This window comes from Camelus dromedarius, chromosome 1, assembly GCF_036321535.1.
Source record: "Camelus dromedarius isolate mCamDro1 chromosome 1, mCamDro1.pat, whole genome shotgun sequence".
Classification (NCBI taxonomy): Eukaryota; Metazoa; Chordata; class Mammalia; order Artiodactyla; family Camelidae; genus Camelus; species Camelus dromedarius.
The window spans coordinates 78736726-78759250 of record NC_087436.1 but is presented as its reverse complement, the minus strand read 5'-3'; the positions used below and the strand labels follow the sequence as shown (position 1 = coordinate 78759250).

The window sequence follows — 22525 nt, the reverse complement described above, 5'->3', positions numbered from 1 at the left end:
TTGGGAGACAGTTCTCCATGCATCCCATGCATTTCAGCAGGTCTTACAAGGAGAGGCACTGACTGCCCTTTCATTCTAGACTGCCTTTTCAAGGATGTTTGTGTAAACAGTCTTGGATGATAGAGATAGAGTTGCCCTCAGAAGCCAAGGGCAGGCATGCTTATATCCAGAGTAATAGATTTGAGTTCTCTCAGCTCAGAGTTCCTCTCCAGTAATGCTACTCGCTGCATAGACAGGTGTCACATAGCCCTCTTTTGATGCGTGAAGGAATTGGAGCTGGGGAACTGGTGCAAGCAAATGCTGATACTCTGGCCCCTGCTGTTGCCATGAGTAATAAAGTCCTTTGTTTCTGACCCAGGAGTCTTGTGTCTTCTGCCAGCATTCGTGAAACTGTGGTAGGCTAACTTGTGCAAATAAAATCTCAGCCCTTTTACAGTTCTTGGACAACTGTTCTATGGAGTTATTATAAGAATTGAATAAGGTAATAAATATGAAACATTTAACACAGCACCTGGCATATACTAAATGCCCAATAAATGTTAGCTATTAATTACTATCTAGCTAACTATTAACTCTGCAGTGTGTAATTGGGTCCTAGTTTTGTGTTGAAAGCTTATGTCTTAAGGTAATGATTTTTCCAACTGTAGCCCACCAGGGTTATGAGAACAGTTAAGGAGGCTTATTTTTTTAATGATATGGAAAATAGAATATAATAGAATAATAAAATATCCAAGTGTAAAATATGTAGTAAGGATAAATATTGATTTGTAAAACTTTAGATTTCTGTCATATGCATATATATCTGTATACAAGGCTGTGATATAAAAAATTTATTTTTTACTGTCAGTCACAGTCAAAAAAGTTGGAAAGCCACTGCTGCCCTAATACATATATGCAAGTGTTCAGAAAAACTCCTGTTCATGAGAGCATAGAATTCCTTTCTTTACTTTTATTTCTGAAAAGAGATGTAAAGGACCACCATCACTCATCTGAGAAGTGACCAGATTCACTGTGTTCACCCTCTGCATACCATGTGGCTCATTTTTGCCCATGATTAGCAGAAAATGAATGCAACCACCAGGTTATTTTCTGAAGAAAGAGTTTTTTTATATCAGCCCCGTCCAATAGAACCTTCTTTGGTGGTGGAAATGTTCTATTTCTGAACCTTCCAGTACAGCAGCCAATAGCTCTTGAACACTTGACTGTGCAACTGAGGAACTGAGCTTTTAATTAAAACAATTTAAATTTGAATTAATTTAAATTTAAATAGCCACGTGTGGCTATTGGACAGCGCAGTTTTTGTTTGAACGGCCAGCTGTGGTTTTCCTCAGCACAGCTAACTGCATGGTTTGGCTTGTGTTACAGTCCTAAGGTGCAGCACCCTCCCACTGGGTTGTTCAAAGAGCCATTGACCCTTGTGCACAGCTGACTTGGGCAGACCTTGGGGTGAAGAGGTGCTTGATGAGCTGCTACCTTGGACAGTGCCACAAGCCAGAAAAAAATGGCATGATGCCAGCAGACAGAGGTTCTTAACCCTGGCTATGCAATAGAGTCATCTGAAAATCGGTAACAGTCTGGGCTGCACCTCAGACCAAATAAATCAGACATTTTTGCAAAGCTCAATGGGTATGCTGTCATATTCTCAGCTGGGCAGCATCCCAAGTACTTTGATGATGCTCTACCATAGTATCCCAGAAAGTACTGGCTCTTATTGACCAACTCGTACATCCAGTGCTTCCCATTTATGTTTTCAGCACACATATGGTTCCTAGTGTGTGTTTGAGATATGCTGTTCTTGCTCAGTCTAGAGGGGGAGACCAACACGTAAACAGTTATCAAACAATAGGGTAAGCATAATAATAGAAGAATCATAGGGTGCTTTGAGAACACCCAAGAGGAGGCATCAGAGGGTCTTCCTAGAGGTGGTGACATCCAACCTGAGTCTTATAGGATCAGAAGGAATAGTCACGTGAAGAAAGGAAAATGAAAAAAAAAAAAAAAAAAAAAGGATACTGCCTGGAAGGAGGCCAACATTTTCTGTCCCTCTAGGATTAAACACCATAAGATAGCTCCCTCCTGGGGGAGACCCTCACTGCTGTTGTAACAAACCTCATGGAGTATCCTTATCCTAACTGGCATTTATCATTTATTCATTTACTCATTCATGCATTTATTCAACAAGTGTGATTTATTGAGGCACTACTACGTGTAGACATGATCTAGGTGCTGGTGATACAGCAGTGAACAAAACAGACAGCACTCTTGTCCTTAGGGGACTCTGTATTCTAGTGGGGAAGACTGAGCAAAATTAAACAAGGAAATAGTATAGTGCAAGGCTAATGTGCTATGGAGAAAAATAAGTCACGGTAAGGAATTTGAAGGTTCTGGAGAACGTGCTCTGAGAACCAGAAGTCTCACTGCATCTCTCTGCAAACTTAGTGGCAGTTCTTACTATTTTCTGAGACTGGACTTGGGTTCTGCAGTTATTTTCCTTTGTTCAAGCCTGGCTGTCCACCGATGTCCATCACCCCATGTCCTCCTGCCTCCTGTAGCACCATAACTTATGCCCGCACAACCTCTCATGCTCCCCTCCCCAGCCCCATGCATCATGTCTTGTATGTTCACCCTCTCTTAGCATTTTCGCTTCCAGTTCTCTGTTGATTCCCTCCACTCTTTTCCTCTTCACCCCAGGGGATCCATGGTTAATAAAGTTCTCGACCTTCCCGCTTATTGCTCTGTCACCTTCCTCCATGGGTCATTGCATGAAAAGGCTTGTGAGGCTAAACGTGGTAAACCACCTTTCACCCTTTCTCATCACTACTCTCCATCCAGCTCCCAATCACTTCCATCTATTTCTTGAAGAACTAAAGACCTGGTCTTTCCAAACCTCCCTTTCCTGACTCTTGTCATAACCCATCCTAGATGATCTGACCATGAATCTGGCCTCAAAATCCTTGGACCTTCTTCTTCTTCTTTTTTTTTTAATTGAAGTATAGTCAGTGTACAATGTTGTGTCAATTTCTGGTGTACAGCTTAATGTTTCAGTCATACATACATATACATATATTCATTTTGATATCCTTTTTCATTATAGTTTATGGCAAGATATTGAATACAGTTCCCTGTGCTATACAGGGAACCTTTATTATATTCCTCTTTCTTCCTCTCTCTTATATCTTTCCTGGCTCCTTCCCATCAGCCAGGCATTTACAGATTTCTTCTATTCTAAAAAGTAATTCTCCTGGGCTAAATTATGATGGATCTCTATAATAGAATACTGTCCAGTCGTCTGAAATATTGATGGAAGTGTATATATCTCACATGGAAAGATGATCACAAAAATGAGTGAAAGAAGTTTTAAAGTAGCTTATCAAGTGATTTTCTTTTTCTTATTTTATTTATATTTTTTATTTTAAATGCTGTAAAAGAAAATACATAACATAAAATTTACCATCTTAACTATTTTGGAGTATACAATGTACCCATTAAACAGTAGCTCCCTTTTCCCCCGGCCTCCCCCAGCCCTTGGCCACCACCATCTCCTTTATGTCTCTATGAATTTGACAATTCTAGGTACCTCATATAAGTGGAATCATAGAACATTTGTCCTTTTCTGATTGGTTTATTTCACTTAGCACAGTGTCCTAATGGTTTACCCAGGTTGTAGCAGGTCAGAATTTCTTCCTTTTTAAGGCTTAATAACATTCCATTGTATTTATATACCATGTTTTAAATGATTTCATTTTTGAAGAAAAATGTATTTGTTAGTATATGTAAATACATATGGTATAAAAACACACATATATACATATAGAAGATTGTACATTAAAATGTTAACAGTGGTTATCTCTAAATTGTGGAATCTTGAATACTTTTCACCTTCTTTCTCCTCATGTGTGCCTTCTAAAGTGTCTGCAGCGAGCGCACTTCCCCGTCGTAAATGCCGAAGGAGACAGAAGTCAGTGGCGCCTTGTGGGCTACAGTCTAGTCATCCCCGCCACCCACCGGGCGCCTGCCCTTCTCTCCAGCTTGTCATGCCCCACTCTCTGCCTTACCCGTTACGCTCTGAGCACCACAAAGTCCTGGTTCCTGCACCCGTAGAGGCTGGATGCCCTGGAGCCCTCACCTGTGCCACCCCCTCTCCCCAGCTGTAGGGGAAGCCTCTGCACCCTGAAGACACAGCCCAGAGCCATTTCCTTCTTGCTTGCCCTCCCACTGCGCTCCGTGCTGGGTCAGCTTGCTCCCTTCAGGGCTCCCTAATCCCTTTACCAATCTGGTGCTGCACTTGTTTCCTGATTATCTACGAGCTGCCTGGGGGCAGGGGCTGCGCGTCCATCCCTGTGTTTGCAGCACTTGGCACAGAGCCTGGGCAACTAAGCTGGGCGGCTTGGGGAGCCACTGGCTGTTCAGACAGGCTGGATCTCTGGATGCTCAGGAATGAGGCTGAAAATGTCGGTGGAAGACTTGCCCCAAAGCCCTTCGTTCCACGACACCCTGCTGCCCCTTGCATGGACCGGGTAAAGATGTAAATATACGTTACATTTGACCAAAAATAAATTCGATGTTAAAATTATTGAAAAGCACTACATTTCTATCTTCATGATACCAGTGAACTCTGGCCCTAGTCCTTGGTCACGTGGCCATGCCTGGTCTCCTGTTGTGCTGGCTCATACACACGTTTGGTAAATACCTGTCAACCTCCTTCATAACCCTAGTGGCTCCCTATGATCAAACCTCTCTTCCTTGGCTGCTTGGATAGGCTGGGACAGGAGTTATTTAGGGCCATGGGAGGCCTTTATTACCATCCTCCAAGTCTATGATAGTGACTCGTTGCTTACATTACAAGTATGATTGATCCCAATCAGGACCCTTTTGAGAAACAGAAAAGGGGTAAAAAGATCTACTGCCAGCATAGCTTGAGTGCTGTGTTTAAGCATCCTGGTGGGTAAAGGCAGCTGATGAATTCTTGCTGCACTTGCTGTTGCCAGCGACACCTGGCTCCTTAAGAAAGGCTCTGAAAGTCATATTGTGTTTAATAGTAGCTCACTCTGAAAGCTGTTATAGGCCAAGTTTGGTAAAGCAAATTCCACAGGCTGGTACAGTTAGGTAGTTTGAGACAATTCTCTTACCTTTAAAAGAGGGAGTCTAGGCCTCCTTTAGGGAGCATTAAAAGAGCAGAAGGAAAAATGAAAAATGGTTTTAATTACTGTGGCACTGAATCGTTCGGGGCTATCGTCTGCTTCTCAGGCCGTGAGGATTTATCTTGGTTTTCCTTGAGAAAGGTCGCCCAATGTGAGTGATTTACCCAGACTATCTGAAATATTTTTAGCAAAAATTATTGATGACAGGACACTTGATGTTTGAAATGATACATTTTCCAGCTATTGGACCAACATGTGGTGTACTGGCATTGGGTAGCCCGTGCTGCTCGCATCAGAATCACAACAGCTTAATTTAATGGTTCCTTCTTACCAAGATCAGGCTCTTTTTGTAGAAGTTTGGCTAGACTAGATAATCCTGGGTATGATATTTTTGTCTTGTTCTCTTTTGTTTTTGCTCAGTAAGCCAGAAGAGGAAGTAACAACATTACTTGGAATGAGCACTAGACTCAGAGATGTAATGTCAGCATTTAAATCCTAGACTAACCACCCTCTATACCGGTTGTGCGCTTGGATGAGTTATTTAAACTCTAACAGAAGCTTTAGAGTTTCTGTTGTTCGTCAGTAAAATGCGGATTTATTTGCCTGTCTTGCTCACTAGACTGTAAGCTTCTTCAGAGTAGGGATTATGGCTCATGCATCATTGGAAACTCAATACATGGATGTGGCCTGGCAGGTAAGAACTCTATAAATATTTGTGGACTAAATCAGATTCACTTTACTTACTTCATAGGTTGTTTGGAAGGCACAGGTAGGATGAGCAGCAGTAGAGGGGAGTGTTAACAGCACAGTCCTTGGGTCCCAGTCCTGGCTCCAGCACGTGACAGTGGGCAAGTAACTGTTTTCTGGGCATCTGTGGAAGTGGGTGACGGTTCCTAGCTCCTAGGGTTGTAGTCGGTGTGCCTGCGCACAGGAAGTGCTGTGTACATACCAGCTATTGATGAAACATGGGAACGGGCTTTGCAAAGTGCTGTTCACATAAAGGTAGTATTGATTCGATGCTACCTTGCTAAGTGTTGGACACACTAGGAAATACTTACAGGACTGGGTTTTTCCTTTTCTTAATTAGTGGTAATTCAGTTCCGTTTCACATTTTCCAAAGCCCAAGTTAGGGTATCTTTCAGCTGGACCCTTTTAGTGACACCCATAAGCACCTGGATGCAAAGTGTAAGTTCGGAGAAGCCCTGACCTTGGGCTGCCCCAGCCTGGACCTGCTGCCTGCTGTCTTTTTCCTCTCTTTGCTTTGTGGAAGTAATTCTGGTCAATTTCCAGGCAGTACAGATTTTTAAGATGATGTTAAATAATAATGATTTCAGATGTGCAAACACTGCATCAGTTTCTACGCTAGTTTCTCAACCTCTTGCGTCTTGGCCACTAGAGTCCCTCGTGTGCCATGCTGCCTGCCTCATCTTCCCATAATTTTACTCTCCCAAGGTCTCCCCAACCCAGGAACCCTCCTGAGATAGTACATTATTATAGGACCAAATCCAGGCTACTGGCGTTGCCATTCAAGGCCGTGTATGATCTGAACCCATTTTATCTAGCCACGTTTTACTTCCAGTTTCTCTCTGATGTAGACTTTTACTGCCCAGTCACCTGGGCCTAGTCTTGTCTTCTTACTTTCATTTTCACGGTCCCCACACGAAAATGCCCTCCCTGCCCATTCTGTTTATTTACATTTGCCCATAGATTTAACGCCCCTCCCTTTCATAAATCCTACCTCTTCCTGAACATTGACTGGCTTCTCCTGTATTTTTGCATTGCGGCTTTATTAAGTGCCATTTTGAAAATGAGTATCTTCTCATGAATGACTCAGATGTTAACTTGATAATATTAAAATTATTTTAAGCTTACCGTTAGGCATTCAGGAAAATTGTACTTGTTTTATATGCAGTATAAGTTAAAAAAATATTAACTTTTTCCTCTTGGCAGCTATAATTCCACCCCACTGCACATAAATAAAGCCCTGGAGTCCAGACCATATGCAGTAAAACAAAATAATATTGTAGAGCAAAGCAGGGCTACTATTGCTATTATGGGACTCATAAGTCTCTTATTTCTTGACTTTTATAACACGTGAGACATTGGCTGTTTCAGTATCTCAGCAATTCTTCACTATTAAACCATGGATAGACTATAGAATTAAGAGCCAGAACCCTGAAATCATTTAAGCACACAGTAGGAATTCAATCATTGTTGTGGACAGATTGGTTTGTGGTTTATTTTTGGCTCCTCACTGGTTGATACATGTCAATTCACCTTTCTGTACTAATTTAGTACATCTTCTAAAAATTAGGATTTTCGTAAGCTTCAGATATAATGAAATAAAATTTAATTGCTAGAGTACAAACATACTACATGTCATGAGAATCAACATCACCTTCCTTTTGCCCTCCCTCTCTTCCTTCTTTTTCTTCTTTTCTTTCACATCAGTGGGCATCTGAAATGCTGAGTGCATTGGACCAGAAGGAGCTGGGTGGATGTGTGGATGAGTAAAACATTGCCTTCACTCTAAGAAATCACAGCCTAGCACTGGAGACACACAGGAACAACTATGGTCTAACTACGAGATTGAATTAAATAAGGGTAAATAGTTACATAAGCAAACTGGGTAAATACAGAGAAAGAAGGAGAAGCTTGGAAAACATATGAACATAATAAATCATACTAAGTTTCTAGTATGTGCCAAGCTCTGTGCTAGGTCATAATTATGTTACTACATCCTCACAACAAATATTTAAGGTAGGTACATTAATCTACTTTTCAAAAATAAATAAATTGGAACACAACGTGAAAGAGGCAGAGCTGTGATTCAAATCCAGACCACTCTTTTACTATACCAGCCTGTCTTTATGCCAGTGTGAAAATAAAGTTTAATATGTAAATAAAAAGGTTTTGACGGATACTTCAAAATAACCACAAAGCTTTGCAGAGGCTGGCATTTCCCTTGAGGACATTAGCCAGGATAAAAAGGAATAAAGTACAAAAGAAATAATGCACAGGAGAAAAAAAAACTTTAGAAGAAAATACCCTTCAGTTTTGAAGTCTCCCAAGTAATGAATGGTAATCTCTTCTTTATGAATTTAACCACTGCAATACCAGGTAGAGATATTGAAGATCATTCTGTGAATCATCAAAATAGAACTAACTTTCCTTAGGATTATTAAGTAGATTGCAAAGGGGGACTTCGACACAATTTTTATATGTAGTTGTGCATTTCAGCAGTTATTGCAGATGAACATTAAAAACGCCATCAAATTTCAAATTAATCCCCTTGAGTTTTTTCTACTGAATTCTTTGATACTTCTAAATTAATTTGGCGAGAGTGGCTTTCTTCACAGAATTCTAATTAACCCTCCAGGAAAATTTATTCAAGTTTTTCTATCGCTCAGAGTTTTGTGGGGTTTTTTTCATGTATATTTCTCATTACAGATAGTCCTAGATATTTTATGGCTTTTGTTGCTGTTGTAAATCTATTACGTTTTCATTTTTTTCCTGTACAATTAAAAGCTGTTTGAATTTTCACCTTTTATCCAGCCCTTTATATGAACACTCATTAACTCCAATAATATTTTAATCAATTCTCTGGTCTTATTGTTGCAGATAATAATCCCACTTCTGTATTTCTTATAAGCAGACCCCTTATTTTTGTTCTTGTTTTTAACTGAACTGATAAAACCTGCCTGAACAGTGTTAATAATTGTTAAAAAGAAAATTCAACTGAGTAAACATTAAAGATCTTATTGGCTTTATTTAATGAGTCATAAATGGGGCAGCATCCCATCTGTGATGGGAGTTCCGAGAAGCTGTACAAAATAGAAGACTTTATAGGCAGAAGGAGGCAGGGCAAGGAATTTATTCTAGCAAAGAGTGGATTGTTTCAGGCAATGTCCCCCGAAGGAACTGGGGGAAGACAGGGGTCTACTAAACAGATTACCTCACTAGTGCTGACTGAGTAATTCCAGATTGACTGGTTGAAGGCTACATTCTGGGAGAGGCTGAAACAGAAGTTAGATTAGGTATTAACTCTTGGTTTTGGTGACATGCGCTAAGTACAAGTGACTCCATTTTGGGACTGTTATCTCTTTTTCAGCATAATCATGGTAATAGTATTCATTCATACACTAGTTTTGTTTAATAGGAAAGCTCTCTTTTCACACCAAAAAATAATATTGGCTGATGGTTTGTGAGAGATACTCATTATAAAGCCCTCTACTCCTAGTTTTCCTAGATATTTTGTAAGGGATGAGAACTAAATTTTGCCAAGTGCCTTTTCAGCATCCTCGTAGGATTTCTCTTATATGACTTATTAATGTATTTCATTATCTTCATCATAATAATTATATATTTCCTGGGATAAGGTCTCCTAGAGCATGGTTTATTTTTCTTTTAGTCTACTGTTGAATTTTTGTGCTACTTTCTATTTAGGACTTTTTACTCACATTATTCCTCAGCGTTATACATACAGATAAGTATGTGTATTATATATGGTTGCACTGGGGAATCACACTGTACATATGCTTTCGTATCCTGAATTTTGTACTTGTATACCATAAGCATTTTCCTATGGCATTAGAAATTCTTCAAAATACATTTCAATGGCTGCAGAGTATATTAGGTGTATATTATAACTTCCTTAACCTTCTTCTATTTTTCATTGCTCTAAGTCTTTCCTAATTTTTTACTGTTATAAATAATGTAGGGATGAACATCATTACATATAAGCTTTTGTTCATATTGCTGATTGTTTCTGTAGTTGTCAAGGGCTACCACAACAAATCACCACAAACTCAGTAGCACGTCACAAAATAGCGGAAATTGATTCTCTCACAGTTCTGGGGACCAGAAATCCAAAACCAAAGTGTTGGCGGGGCCATGCTCCCTTTGATGGCTCTGGAGGGAGACTCTTTCCTTGCCTCTTCCAGCTTTTGGTGGCTCCTGGCATTCCTTGGATCCTGGCAGCATCGCTCCAATCTCTGCCTGTCTCCACATGGCCTTCTTCTCTATGTATGTCTCTCTGTGTCCTCTCCTTTTCTTGTAAGGACAGCAGTCATTGAATTTAGGGCCTACCCTAAATCCACGATGATTTCTTTTAAAGATACTTTGTTAATTACATCTGCATAGGCCCTGTTTTCAAGCAAGGTCACATTCACAGGTAACGATATCTTTTTTTGAGGGGGACAGTGTTTAACGCAGTACACGCTCCTGAGTAAAAGTACAAAGGCAAAGGATAGGTGCCTCTTAACCTCTTGATACTTACAACCTAATTGTTTCCCAGAATGTGTAAGAGAGCTGGTTCACCAGTGGTGTAAAGAGTGCCCATTTATTTACGTCTTAACCTGCACTACGTATTACCATTAAAAAAAAAAAAGTCTCTTTTGGATGGGGAAACTGATTTTTTAAATTTTGTCTCAATTGTTCTTCAAGTTGACAAAATTCTGTGTACTTATTATGGACATTTGTAATTCTTCTGTAAAATCTTTATTCATATTTTCTTCATATTCTCCTGATGCCTCAACATCCACCTTGCCCAGACCAGCGGGTCAGTGTGATAGGCTGATCCAGCCACAGGTTACCCCTTGCCCTCCCCTGACTGTGACCCAGTAATGTTCAAACACACCCACGAAATCCCCTGGCACCTTTTGCATGTGCGCTTTCTCCGATCCCCAGTAAAGGCACTGCCCGCGGGTCCTCACTTTTCCTGCTCCCACCTGCCAAGTTAAGCCACTTCCTGGCCGCTCCTCGAACGTGGTTCCCTGCGCTGTCCGCAGGGCCTCCCTCTTCGAGGACCTATAATCAAGCTCTTTCACTTTCATACCCTTCTCCGCGGTGTTATTCCGTGTCTGCACCCGACCGATCATCCAGAACCAAAACCCACCCCAAACATTTAAGTAACAATTATTCCTTACGACACAATTGGCGAGGAGGATGGGATGATCTAAGCCACGGACGGAAAACCCCACGGAGATGCCCTGGGACTGCTCTTGGGTGATGAATGGGCCCTGGCGCCCGGTCTCCAGCATTTGGAAGGCTGTGTCTTGGCGTTCACGTGCGCTGCCTTGCGCGCCCCCTCCAAATGCCGCCAAGACTCCCCACCCTAAAGGGCGACCGTGCCCCAAGTCTCATATGAGAGCCCGGAATGCCGTTTCCCAGCCTGAGCCTCGCAGAAGGAGGCTGCCCGGGACACTAGAACCACTGGGTAGCTTGCCTGTCATTCCGCCTGCAGTCCTGGAGCTTGGACTAATTGGAGAAAAACTTCTGCCGGTGTCTCGATTAAGCCACCGTGGAGTGTCCCCGAGTGCTGAGTGTTAGCCCCCAAAACAGAGGGGTCGACATGTCCTGGTCTACGGGCTCGGGACCCTGTCCACACCGCTCCTGGGGCTTTGAGTGACACTCTTGGGGGAGAAGTGCTCGCTTCCCATTCGGTGTCGGGCGATGCCCCCGCCCTCGGAGTGTCCGCGGTGGGGCCCTGTAAGGGTCAGTGCAGCTGGCGTTGGAGACCCCTTCGTCTGCTGCATCGCTTGCTGTCGCTCTTCTGTCCTCCAAGCCCAAGGGATATCATAGGTCCCAGCCACGCAGACTGGTAGCTCAACTGGGATTTAAAAAAAAAAAAAGCTGGAGGAAGGAGCACTTTAATCCTGCACCCCTCAAACACCTGAGGCGGTTTCTCAGCTAGTGTGAGAAAGCAAATCTCCCTGTCAATTTGAGCTCTGCTACCCATTGACATGCGAAGAGTCTCCTTAGAATTCAGTTGTCACAAAAGATTTAAAAGACAAAGTTGAGGCTGGTGTTGCCCTCCTACTTGTTGACCCCAGTCCCTCTGAGGTAGGTTGATGGGGACCCTCTAGAGAGAGAGTCTGGCGCCCCCCCCATCACAGCAAGGGTCACTCTGGAACAGCAGACCTGGGTACTAACATTCAAGGAGAGAGGAAAAAAAAACACTTGAAAAGATTTTGTTTAACAAAACAGAGAAAAAGAAAAGGAGACCAAAAAAAAAAAAAAAAGACTAATTATCATGTGGTGGGTGAGGGGATGTCACAGAGAGAGAGAGACCTCTGCGCAGAGACAGGGAGTCCCTTCCTCTTTCTCCCTTCGCTTTTAGCAAAACTAAAAACCACCCCTTTCAGGTGGCTAAATAAGTAAATAAAGCTTTGGGGAAAGAAAATGCAATTGTTGGAGACTGCAAGCCCAACGGAAAAAAAGGGAACTTTAAACTTTATGTGCCCAGCAAAAACCAGGTGTATTGAACATAATGCTAGTCCTGGATTACTTATTGACTAAACCAACAACAAGAACAACAAAAAAACCTAAATACAGGGGAAAAAATAAATTAAAAGTAATTAAATAAATTATGTATATGTGTATAACTAAGATAAAACAAAGTTCCATTATTTGACCCAATTGGAAATCCAAAAGTTATATACAATGATTTTGTACTGAAGAATTTCTGTAACAAAAAGATTAAAAGGGCACTGATTGGCTTCTGTGCCTCTACAACCTAGAGGTTTAATATCTGCTACTGATTGGCTTCTGTGCCTCTACAACCTAGAGGTTTAATATCTGCTAAAATGCACCAATTGACAAAACTTCCTGGACTTAATACTGGGGCTTAAATTAGAGTTACATCTGTGCATCCCGCTATAACCCATTACGCCCCCTATAACCTTAAAAAGTAACAATATAAAGTAGAGGAAAAAAATAGGTATGTCTCACTTTAACTTTAGTCTTTAACTGTAATTCACTGCACTTTAACTCACTTTTAATGTAACCCATTGCCCTAAAATATTCCATTTTAGACATACATGTTCTAACAGCATGAATAATATATTAAAATCGATGTAAGTTTTTGGCACTTACGAACTGGCTTGATAAATGGAATCCCATTTCCCCAGTTAAAATAGTTAATATGGACCAAAATAAATTAAAATAGGATCTTCAAAGATTAAAATTTATTATATAAAACCTAATAAGTAAAAGAATGATCATCCCCATTGCTTCTTTATTTGACAGTCCAATTTTGCCTGTTCTTAAATCTGAAAAATAAGTAAATGAATGGTGCCTCATGATGGAGTGTTACCACCTTAATGCTGTGGTCTCATTCATCAAGGCCCCAGTATTATTGAAATTAATGATTCTATTCAATCAATAACCAGTAAATATTTCGCTCTTACAGATTGGCTAACATATCCAATTCAGTGCCTATTTCAGCAGACTCTCAGCTGCAGTTTGCCCCCACCTCTGAAGGGACACAAAACACCTTTTCCAGGCTACCCATGGGCAGCTTTGCCATCACACACTGTCTTCGCCGACAAGACCTGCACCCTCTCCAGGTGCACAGGTCTGACAGCACATTGTTAACAGCCTCCTCCAAGGACTTTCACTGGAGACACATTAATGTGTGTTAATAACCAAACATCATTTTGTCCTTTTTGGATTCTGGTGACATTTGTCATTTATGAATTTTACTTACAAATTAAAATCCTCAGGCACTCCTGTTAGTGTCTTCAAAACCTTCACTACAAAGGCTTTGGCAACCTCTTCTCATGCCTCCTGGAGCCTCTGGACCACTTAACATGGCCATTGGTTGCCCCAGGGCTTCTGATGTAAGACTTGGTCTCAGGCTAAATACCATTAAAACAACAAGTGACTGGCTACCTACTGAGCTTTCCTGGAAATAGAGGCTGTAACAGACCCTGAGCTTGTGACTCTCCATACCCAGCTGTTCCCTTATGCTTTGGATCATAAAAATGATCAGCATGGCTACAAGGCCTCCTTAAGACAAGATGGAGCCAAACCTGGCCCTCTGGCACATTCCACCTAAAGGAGGGCGTGGCTTCCCTTGTCTTCAGTCCCTTGCCAGATGCCGGGGTGTTGGAGGAGGTCACCACTCCCCCAGACTCCTTGGCTACTTAGGGAGCCTCACTGGATTAACTGAGTGAAGAGCAGCTGGCATTCATGTACTGTACAGATGGCACTGCTAACCATCACACATGATGGAACTCAGTGGGATGTTGTTACTTTCCATCCTTTAGCCAGAGTGTCCCTGATAAAGGACAGGACCCAAGAAACAGTGTACTCGGCCAAACTCCAGGCAGTCATCTCACTGTCTGGAGGTCCTGGCCAACAATGGCCCCATTTCATATTTATTATAAACTGTTGGGCCATTGCCTAAAAATTATCCCCTTCAGGGTGAAATACTTTAGAAATCTCTTGCCTCGCAGGTACCCAGAATAGAAATAAAAATGGCCCATGCTTCTGCAAATACTACGGCCACCGTGCAGGACTTTGCCAGGACATTCCTTATCCCCTTCGGAGTTACAGACATTACTAGCAGTAACTAAGATATTTTCATTTTTCAAAATATAAAATGTGAACTCTTGGAAGAGGTACTCAGTAGAACTTTTGTGTCCCTGATAGATCTCAGATAAAAGTTTAATTGAGAGACATATAGTCTTCTCAAATGACTCCTTTTCAAATTCCAGTACAGCAAATAGTGAACTCCAAAGTTCTCTGTCTTGCCCCAAGCCTTAACTTATTTTTATAAATTTTCAATGTTATCTCCCATTCCAGAGGGCTGGAGGTCAGATCAAGGGCACATACTTTCCTAGGACTCATTAATCATAGATTGTTCCACAGGCCAGGCAGCTGCACATCTGATATAGGACCCATCTGGACCAAAACTTCCACCAGCACTAATACAAAAACCCTGTCAGTTTCAGCTGCGCACCATTCTGTTGACTATTAATCTTACTATTACTGGTCTGGGTGTTTTCATTGGTTTACAATCTGGAAGCCCACAGCAACTAGAGTGGGTAACCACTTGGAAAGGCTACCCCAATCCCACATCCCAGACAATATTGCTCTGGCCCAGAATCTCACGGCTGCAGATGACAATGCCTCAACCCAAGAACTCGCCATTGGAGATGACTTCACCCCCCCTGCTTGTGCCAGAGATGACTTAACCTCTTACACTAAAACCTCCATCCCAGGGACATCCATGGACCAAACCACCTCTCCTGTGGCACAAAGTGGACATGGGACATTTTTGCTTCCTTCCTGAGCCTACTGTCTGCTTTGCCCATGATTCTGGTATACGCCTTACTCTCTGCTGAAATGTACACTCTATACTTCCGTGCCTAAAGGGAAATCAGAGGTTACTAAAATGAATGGAGATTATTGCTTTCTCCAGAAAGCACCTGCCTCATGTCAGCCAACCTCTTGACTCCCTGGGAAGAGGACTACCCACTCCCTGATGCTTTTTCTTATCCCCATCACCACCCCCACCCAGCTTGCTGCCACTGTCTCTTGCCTTTTGTCTCCAACCATGACCACCACAACCATTCTTCTGCCTTGGTTACACACAGCACCTCATTCTCACCAGTACACTGTGCTCGGAATGATGGCACCTTCAGGTCCTATTGTGACCCAGACTCATAGGTACAACATCTTATATATTTTTCCTTGTTGGCTCCCCTACGATTTCTCTAATGAAACCCTACACAGTGGTTACACTGGGGTTTCCCAGTTCTTTATCCACCAGGTGCTTCCCACTTCCCTCAACCCAAGGACACCAGACAAATCAGACAGTATTTATTCCTATCGTAATAAGACAGTCTCAGGAGCAGCCAGCATTGGCACCAGTCTAGTGGTCTTTCTCAAACAAAATCAAATCTTAACTGCCAGCCAGCACCTTCAAAGCCTGCACAAAACATTGTCCTTTAAGCACCAAACCCATGAGTCTCTAGCCCACATGGTGGCCCTTGACTACTTACTAGCCAGGGAGGGAGGGGGTTGTGCCATTCAGGGTGTGTTCCTTCCCCTCCGCCCTGGAGCAGGTGTGTTCAATTAAGAACATGCGGATTGTGACCTGCTGGATGAGAAGGCACAAGCCACCCACACCAGTGGCTCCCTAGGCATCTGAGCTCCCACTTTGGTGAAGTGAAAACTGGGTCCCTTTGTTTAAAGACACAATTTCAACACACTCACACAAAGAAAGTAAAGTTACAAGATTTGCTACTTACAGATCCCAGAAATGGGTTGGTGGGGAGGAGCGCAGTGAGCTGGGAAAAGGGCAGCCCTCCGTCAGGAGGGAGCAGGGGCAGAGAGCAGCGTAGCAAACATCTGTTCCCTATGAGGTGGTTGGAGTGGAGGTCACTAACTTTTCAGGGGCTCAGCTCTAAGTGGTTATATTTAAAGGTGCACCAGGAAAAGCAAAAGCAGGAGCTTGGGGTGGGAATCCTAAGTTCAGGTCCTTATGTGAATGTCCAGACTCTGAGTGTGAGCAGGGTTATACTTTAAAATGCCTGGTATATAAAGTATAATGTAAAATGCCTGGACACCAAATTAGAATAGCTGTTTTCTCATCACGCAGGGTACCTCCTGCTGTATGACATTACTAAGTCTCGGCAGGTACAAGCCAGACTATGAGGAATGGGCCAAGAGGTACAGATCTCTCATAACATAGCTGACATCTTTCAACAGATTCTGTTAAAATTGGAGATGCTTGGCCTGTTGCCCACAGAGTGGGGTGCCTGGTTGTGGGACTGGGTTCCAGACTCTTGTCATATGCCTGATTGCTAACTAACTCTTCCTACTTGTTACCTGTATCAAAGTTTACCTTCCACAGCCAAGGCAAGCTGTCCTACTCACCTTTAACATCTCCACAACCCAAGTTGTGGGCACGTGTCGTCCAATCCACTTAGTTTTTTTTTCCATTGAAGTATAGTTGATTTACAATGTTGTGTTAGTTTCTGGTGTACAGTGTAGTGATTCAGTTATATCTATCTATCTATCTATCTATCTATCTATCTATCTATCTATCTATCCTTTTTCATTACAGGCTATTACAAGATACTGAGTGTAATTCCCTGTCCTAAACAGTAGGACCTTGTTGTTTATCTGTTTTATATATAGTAGTCTGTATCTGCAAATCCCAAACTCTTAATTTCTCTTTCCATACCCTTTCCTCTTTGGTAGCCAGAAGTTTGTTTTTTATGTCTGAGTCTGTTTCTGTTCTGTAAATAAATTCATTTGTCTCTTTTTTTTTTTTAGATCCCACAAGTAAGTGATAGCATGTGATGCTGTCTTTCTCTGTCTGACTGACTTCACTTAGTGTGATGATGATGTTGATGATACAGGGCCGAATGTATTATACATTTTTAAAGCTTCATATTTTCCTACTGCCTCAGTATCCCCATGAACAGGCTGTGTGCACCCTGCCCAGGTGACCAAGTTATCCTGTGATCCTCATTGGTTCTTACCACAAGTTTCCCTTCTTGCCCTCCTCTGATGTGAGCTAGTGACATTCAAAAGCACCACTGAAATCCCCTCATGTCTTTTGCTTGTGCACACCCCCGTCCCCCAGTAAAGGCACTTGCCTATGAATTCTTTTTTCTCTCTCCCTCTCTCTGCACCCCACCCTGCCTGAAAGAAGCCACTCACTGGCTATTCCTCCCATGTGGTCCCCTGCCGTGCCTCCCCCTTCCAGGACCTGTGGGTGAAATCAGTCTCTCACTTTCATACCCCTCCTGGGGCTGTTACACCAGGTCCACACCGGACTGATCACTAACAAGAACTCACTCTTAGTGACAGTTAATTCCTTACAACGCACGTACCTGTAACCTCCCCAACCAAACTGCTTCTGTTGCATGTAGCATCAGATCCTGCCAAACAAAGCTCCAAATTGGGTGAAAAAAAGATGCAGCAGTTTTCTGGTGATGTAATAATTAACACAGAAACAATTTGACTTCTGTAACTTAATGTAGGGATTTGTCTTGGGACTACTCTGTTCAGTTGATTCCTTTGATATTTTTTGCAAAAGGCCACATTATTTTTATTACTGAAGTTTACGATGTTCCTTAAGTCTATACTTTAAGTTTATGATATACTTTAACATATGTTAGGGCAGCCCCTTTCTTGGCTCTCATTCCAAATGAAGTTGGAATCTTACTAAGTTTAATGAAGCCTACATAAAGCTGTGATCGCTAAACTTTAATGTGTATTAGAACCACTTGGGAAGCTTGGTAAGAAGAAAATTTACTGGAAAAATCTACCTCCCTGCTGTTATGATTCTGTTCAGTCTGGGCTCAGCCCAGGAATCTGAAATGTAATAAACATCTGAGGGATTTTAAGGCAGTAATCCTTAGACCTCATTTAAAGATATACTGGTGTGAGTAATTTGGGCAGAATTGACAACTTTTTACTATCTGTTTATTTAGGTCTTTTTTTAATCTTTTAGCAAAGTTTTCCCCCCATATGGTACATCTTGCCTATTGTGAATGGATTTTTTTTCCTATTATATCTTGTAATTGTTATTGCTAGTACCCAGGAAAGCTATTGATTTTTAGATGTTTGCTTTTATCCAGTCACTTTGCTGAGTTCACTTATTAAATCTAATAGTTTTTCAGTTAAACCTTTTGTAAGGATGAAGCTAGGGCAAGATTGGCAAATCAGCCCAGCACATGGGAACACTTGATTTTTGCCTCCTCCTTTACAACATTATATTTACTGTAACCTTTTATGTGTCACTGCATTGTCCAGAGCTTCTAGAACATTGCTAAATAAACATTCATAAAATTCACCTGTAATTTATTCCTGTTTTAAAGGGAATGTCTCTGTCATGGTTTCATGGTTAAGAATGGTTCTGGCTATTGCTTTTATTGGGGAGGGGTTAGGTAATTAGGTTTATTTATTTATTTTTTAATGGCGGTACTGGGGATTGAACCCAGGACCTCCTGCACGCTAAGTGCTCACTCTACCACTGAACTATACCCTCCACTCTGGCTGTTGCTTTTAGATAGACCTTTAAAAAAAAATTATGTTCCTTCTATTCCTAGCCTTCTTAAGCTTGCTTGCTTGCCTGCCTGCCTGCCTGCCTGCCTGCCTACTTGACTGCTTTCCTTCCTTCCTTCCTTCCTTTCTTTCTTTCTTTCTTCCTTTCTTTCTTTCTTTCTTTCTTTCTTTCTTTCTTTCTTTCTTTCTTTCTTTCTTTCTTTCTTTCTTTCTTTCTTTCTTTCTTTCTTTCTTTTTTTCTTTCTTTCTTTCTTTCTCTCTTTCTTTCTTTCTCTCTTTCTTTCTTTCTCTCTTTCTTTCTTTCTTTCTCTCTTCCTCTCTTTCTCTCTTTCTCTCTTTCTAATAAGGAATGGGTGCAGAATTTGTAGGGAGGAAAAATTCTTTTTCCTTCTTCCCTCCTAGATTTGCCCGCTGGGGCTCTATAAATTGGACTAACAAAAGACACATGACTAGGAGAAAACAAGTAAGTTTATTAGCATGTGCATCTGCTTACACATGGAAACCCCCAGAGATGAGTAATTCAAAATGGTGGTTAGAATTTGGGGTCCAATATAATGTAGTATGTCAATTATACCTCAATTTTAAAAAAGAATTTGAGATATATTCATAAGTTCCCAGAGGAGGAGGAGAAGGGAAACTTAGGGGAAAGTGAATGACTCTTTGGAAAGATAAACGAGCCCTTCCTTGGGAGAACAGGTGGTGTGACAATGTCTGTCTGACTTTTCTTCTGTGCAAAGAGAAGATTAGAGTTGGTCCTGGGGAGGGGATTTATAACAGTTGAGTTCTTTTGGGAAGCTCTTCTTAAGGCGAATGAAGGATTTCAGGAACTCCAACGCCTTTACTGCAAAATAGTTCCATGTCAAAGAGGCGAATTTGGAGTGACTTACCCTGATATCCTCAGATCTCACACAGTGCCTTTTCAGTGTCTATAGGTGAAAATATTGGTTTCCTTTTTTTAAAAATGCATGTTAATACAATTCCTAACCCATCCTTACCCTTCTGAAATAATACTTATACCTAATTGTAGTTTATTCTTTTCATGCACTCTGAATTTTGTTGCCTACAATAGTAATCTCTCACCAACTGTGAGAATTTTAGTTCTAAAAAGTAGCTTGCCTGGCAGAACTGCAGTTGTCAAAATCAAGGTTTTCAAGGAGATTTGGGGTAAAGTATCGACTTCAGTTTTGATTATATAACTAAATTCAGTAAAGGGAAATTTCTAGGTGGTAACCACTTCCAAAACAAACCAGATTTGTTGATACTAAAACCCATGCTGATAGGTAACTTTTTTTTTCCCTGATTCACATTCTTTAATAGGTCAGAAAACATTTCTGTGGTTTTCTGATTTATTGACAGACTGAATGTGCTTTGGACTTGACGTCTCACTTGTTTGTTTTTACAAATGTGGCTACATACTCCTTAAACTATGGCCACTTAAGGAAATTATCAAAGTACTTAATGACATTTGGGGGGGAGGTTCTCTGATGGTCAATCCATGTGTTGAGAAGATGGAGTCAAAGAGATCTTTCTGATCCCACTTAGGAGACTCACCCTCAAGATCCAAGGACAGCAGTGATTATTGTCTTGTTTTTGTTTGTTTGTTTATTTGTTTAAGAGCATAAACTGTGGCTGTGTGGAAAAAAATCAAGAATTTATCATTTTTCTTAAGGAGGTATAAAATTTCATCAGTTAAAAATTATGAGTTGATATCTTTTATTTTTATTCAGTTTTCTTTTTTTGGAGATAATGCTTTTCAGTGTCTAGTGTCAGAAATAACCTATTTTCAAAAAACTTTGGGTAGCTTCTCATATTTTTGATGTTCTAGCATATTTAGCTTTAAAATTAGCTTTTCCTTAAAAATTGGAAACTGTTAAAGGATAATATCCAGAAAAAAGTTAAATTCATGACTCACACAAATATAAAAGTGAATGTGTTTACAGACCTCATTGCACTCACTAGTCAGTTGAGGGACCCAGGCAGATGTTGTAACGAGTTCAAAGAGAATTTTTAAAATGGACACATTTACAGATCAACAGTACTGAATATAGATAAGTAATATTGAAATGAGTGAATAAGTGTGCACATGAAAACAGAAGTGCTGTTTTCACAGGGAAGGGAGAATCAGTTGAACAGAATTTGCATGTCTATAGATGAGAATTATTTTGCGTTGCTCTTAGTTACCTATAATTTACAACTGTAAAATAACTTCATAGAATCAGATGAACTGAGGGCTGTCCTCTACATGGTACAGTTTTCCACTGAACACAACTTTTTCCCTACAGAAATGGCACATTAGTAAAGCTAAAGAAATCATTCATTCATTCAACAAAAGTCTGAATTTCTATCCAGTGCTGATGTCTTCCTGAATTTGAGCCATGTGGATTGCCTACATTTAGATTCAATTTTGGAAATTTGTATTTTTCCAGAATATAGTCTATTTCATTGAGATTTTCAAATGTATTAGCATTCAATTGCTTATAATATTCTCTTATGATTTAAATTTTTTCCTGCATTTTCTAGAACTTTCTTTTTAATTATTTTTGAATTCTTATGATTCAGATATCAAAAATTATTGTTATATAGTGAAGTGTAGCTTTCCTATCTTTTCCTCCATCTGCCTAATTCTCACTCCTCCCAACAAGTGACAACTATTTGTTTTATGTGTGTGTGTGTATAAAACTATATGCATGTTTTATATACAAACACACACACACACACGCACACACACATACTGTTGACTGAAAAAAAAAAAAACAATGCACAACATGAGAGCAGTGAATTCAGTTTTATTTGGGGCTTACTGAGGCTCTTGCCTGGAAGACAGCCTCTTAGATAGCTCTGAGGAGCTGCTCCAAAGAGGCAGGGGTGGGGGAAGTCATTATATATGTGATTTTAGTGCCAGGGGTGGAGGGGGGAGATACATGCACTCATGCACACATCTGGGTAGAAGGGTGCTGCTGGTCACGAGGAGCAGATGTTTCCGTTAATGATTTTAGTGCTTTTCTATGAGAAAGCATGAAAGTATGAGAAGATGAAAGAATTTAGGTTCATAAAATTTTCTCTTGAAACTCTAACTATCCAAAGGCCTGTTCTGCTGTCTTTTCCTGGAGCACAGTGGGCCTCATTCCTGATTTCCACCCTGAATTCCATTCAGGCTGCGTTGAAGGTCAGCGGCTGCAGTGGTTGATCACCTCATCCTCGTGGAGTCAGATGGCGAGCAAAAATTCTTTAGTTAGCAACTCCAATCAGTATAAACACATATTGTAGCTACTTTCTAACAGTATTTTTGCCTAGTTTTATGGTCTTTGATTTATCAAGTTTTCTGCAGTGGAGGTGGTGGTAGTGGTTTAAGAACTAGTTCTTGGATTTCTGTTAATTTGCTTTTTTAAAAAAATCATTGAGGGGGGAGGGTATAACTCAAGTGGTAGAGCACATGCTTAGCATGCACACGGTCCTAGGTTCAGTCCTCGGTACTTGCTCTAAAAAATTTTTTTTAAATAAAACTGAAAAATAAAAAATTCATTGATTGTTGCTCTTAACTTTATTATTTCCTCCTTCTTAATTTCCTTATATTT

General features: G+C 41.0%; 1 protein-coding gene across 3 annotated transcripts in view; it reads left to right on the top strand.

The window, feature by feature from the left end:
* TMEM150C (transmembrane protein 150C) overlaps window positions 1–22525 on the top strand; it is a 70584-nt gene that overhangs the window by 8471 nt on the left and 39588 nt on the right. The window contains exon 1 of one of the 3 annotated variants that reach the window (XM_010983497.3): window positions 5681–5835. The exons of the other annotated variants lie outside the window; for them this stretch is intronic. Coding sequence (XP_010981799.1) covers window positions 5795–5835 — 41 coding nt within the window. The 5' untranslated portion in view covers window positions 5681–5794. Of the gene's footprint in view, window positions 1–5680; window positions 5836–22525 lie in introns of those variants that run through there. 3 annotated transcript variants of the gene reach the window in all.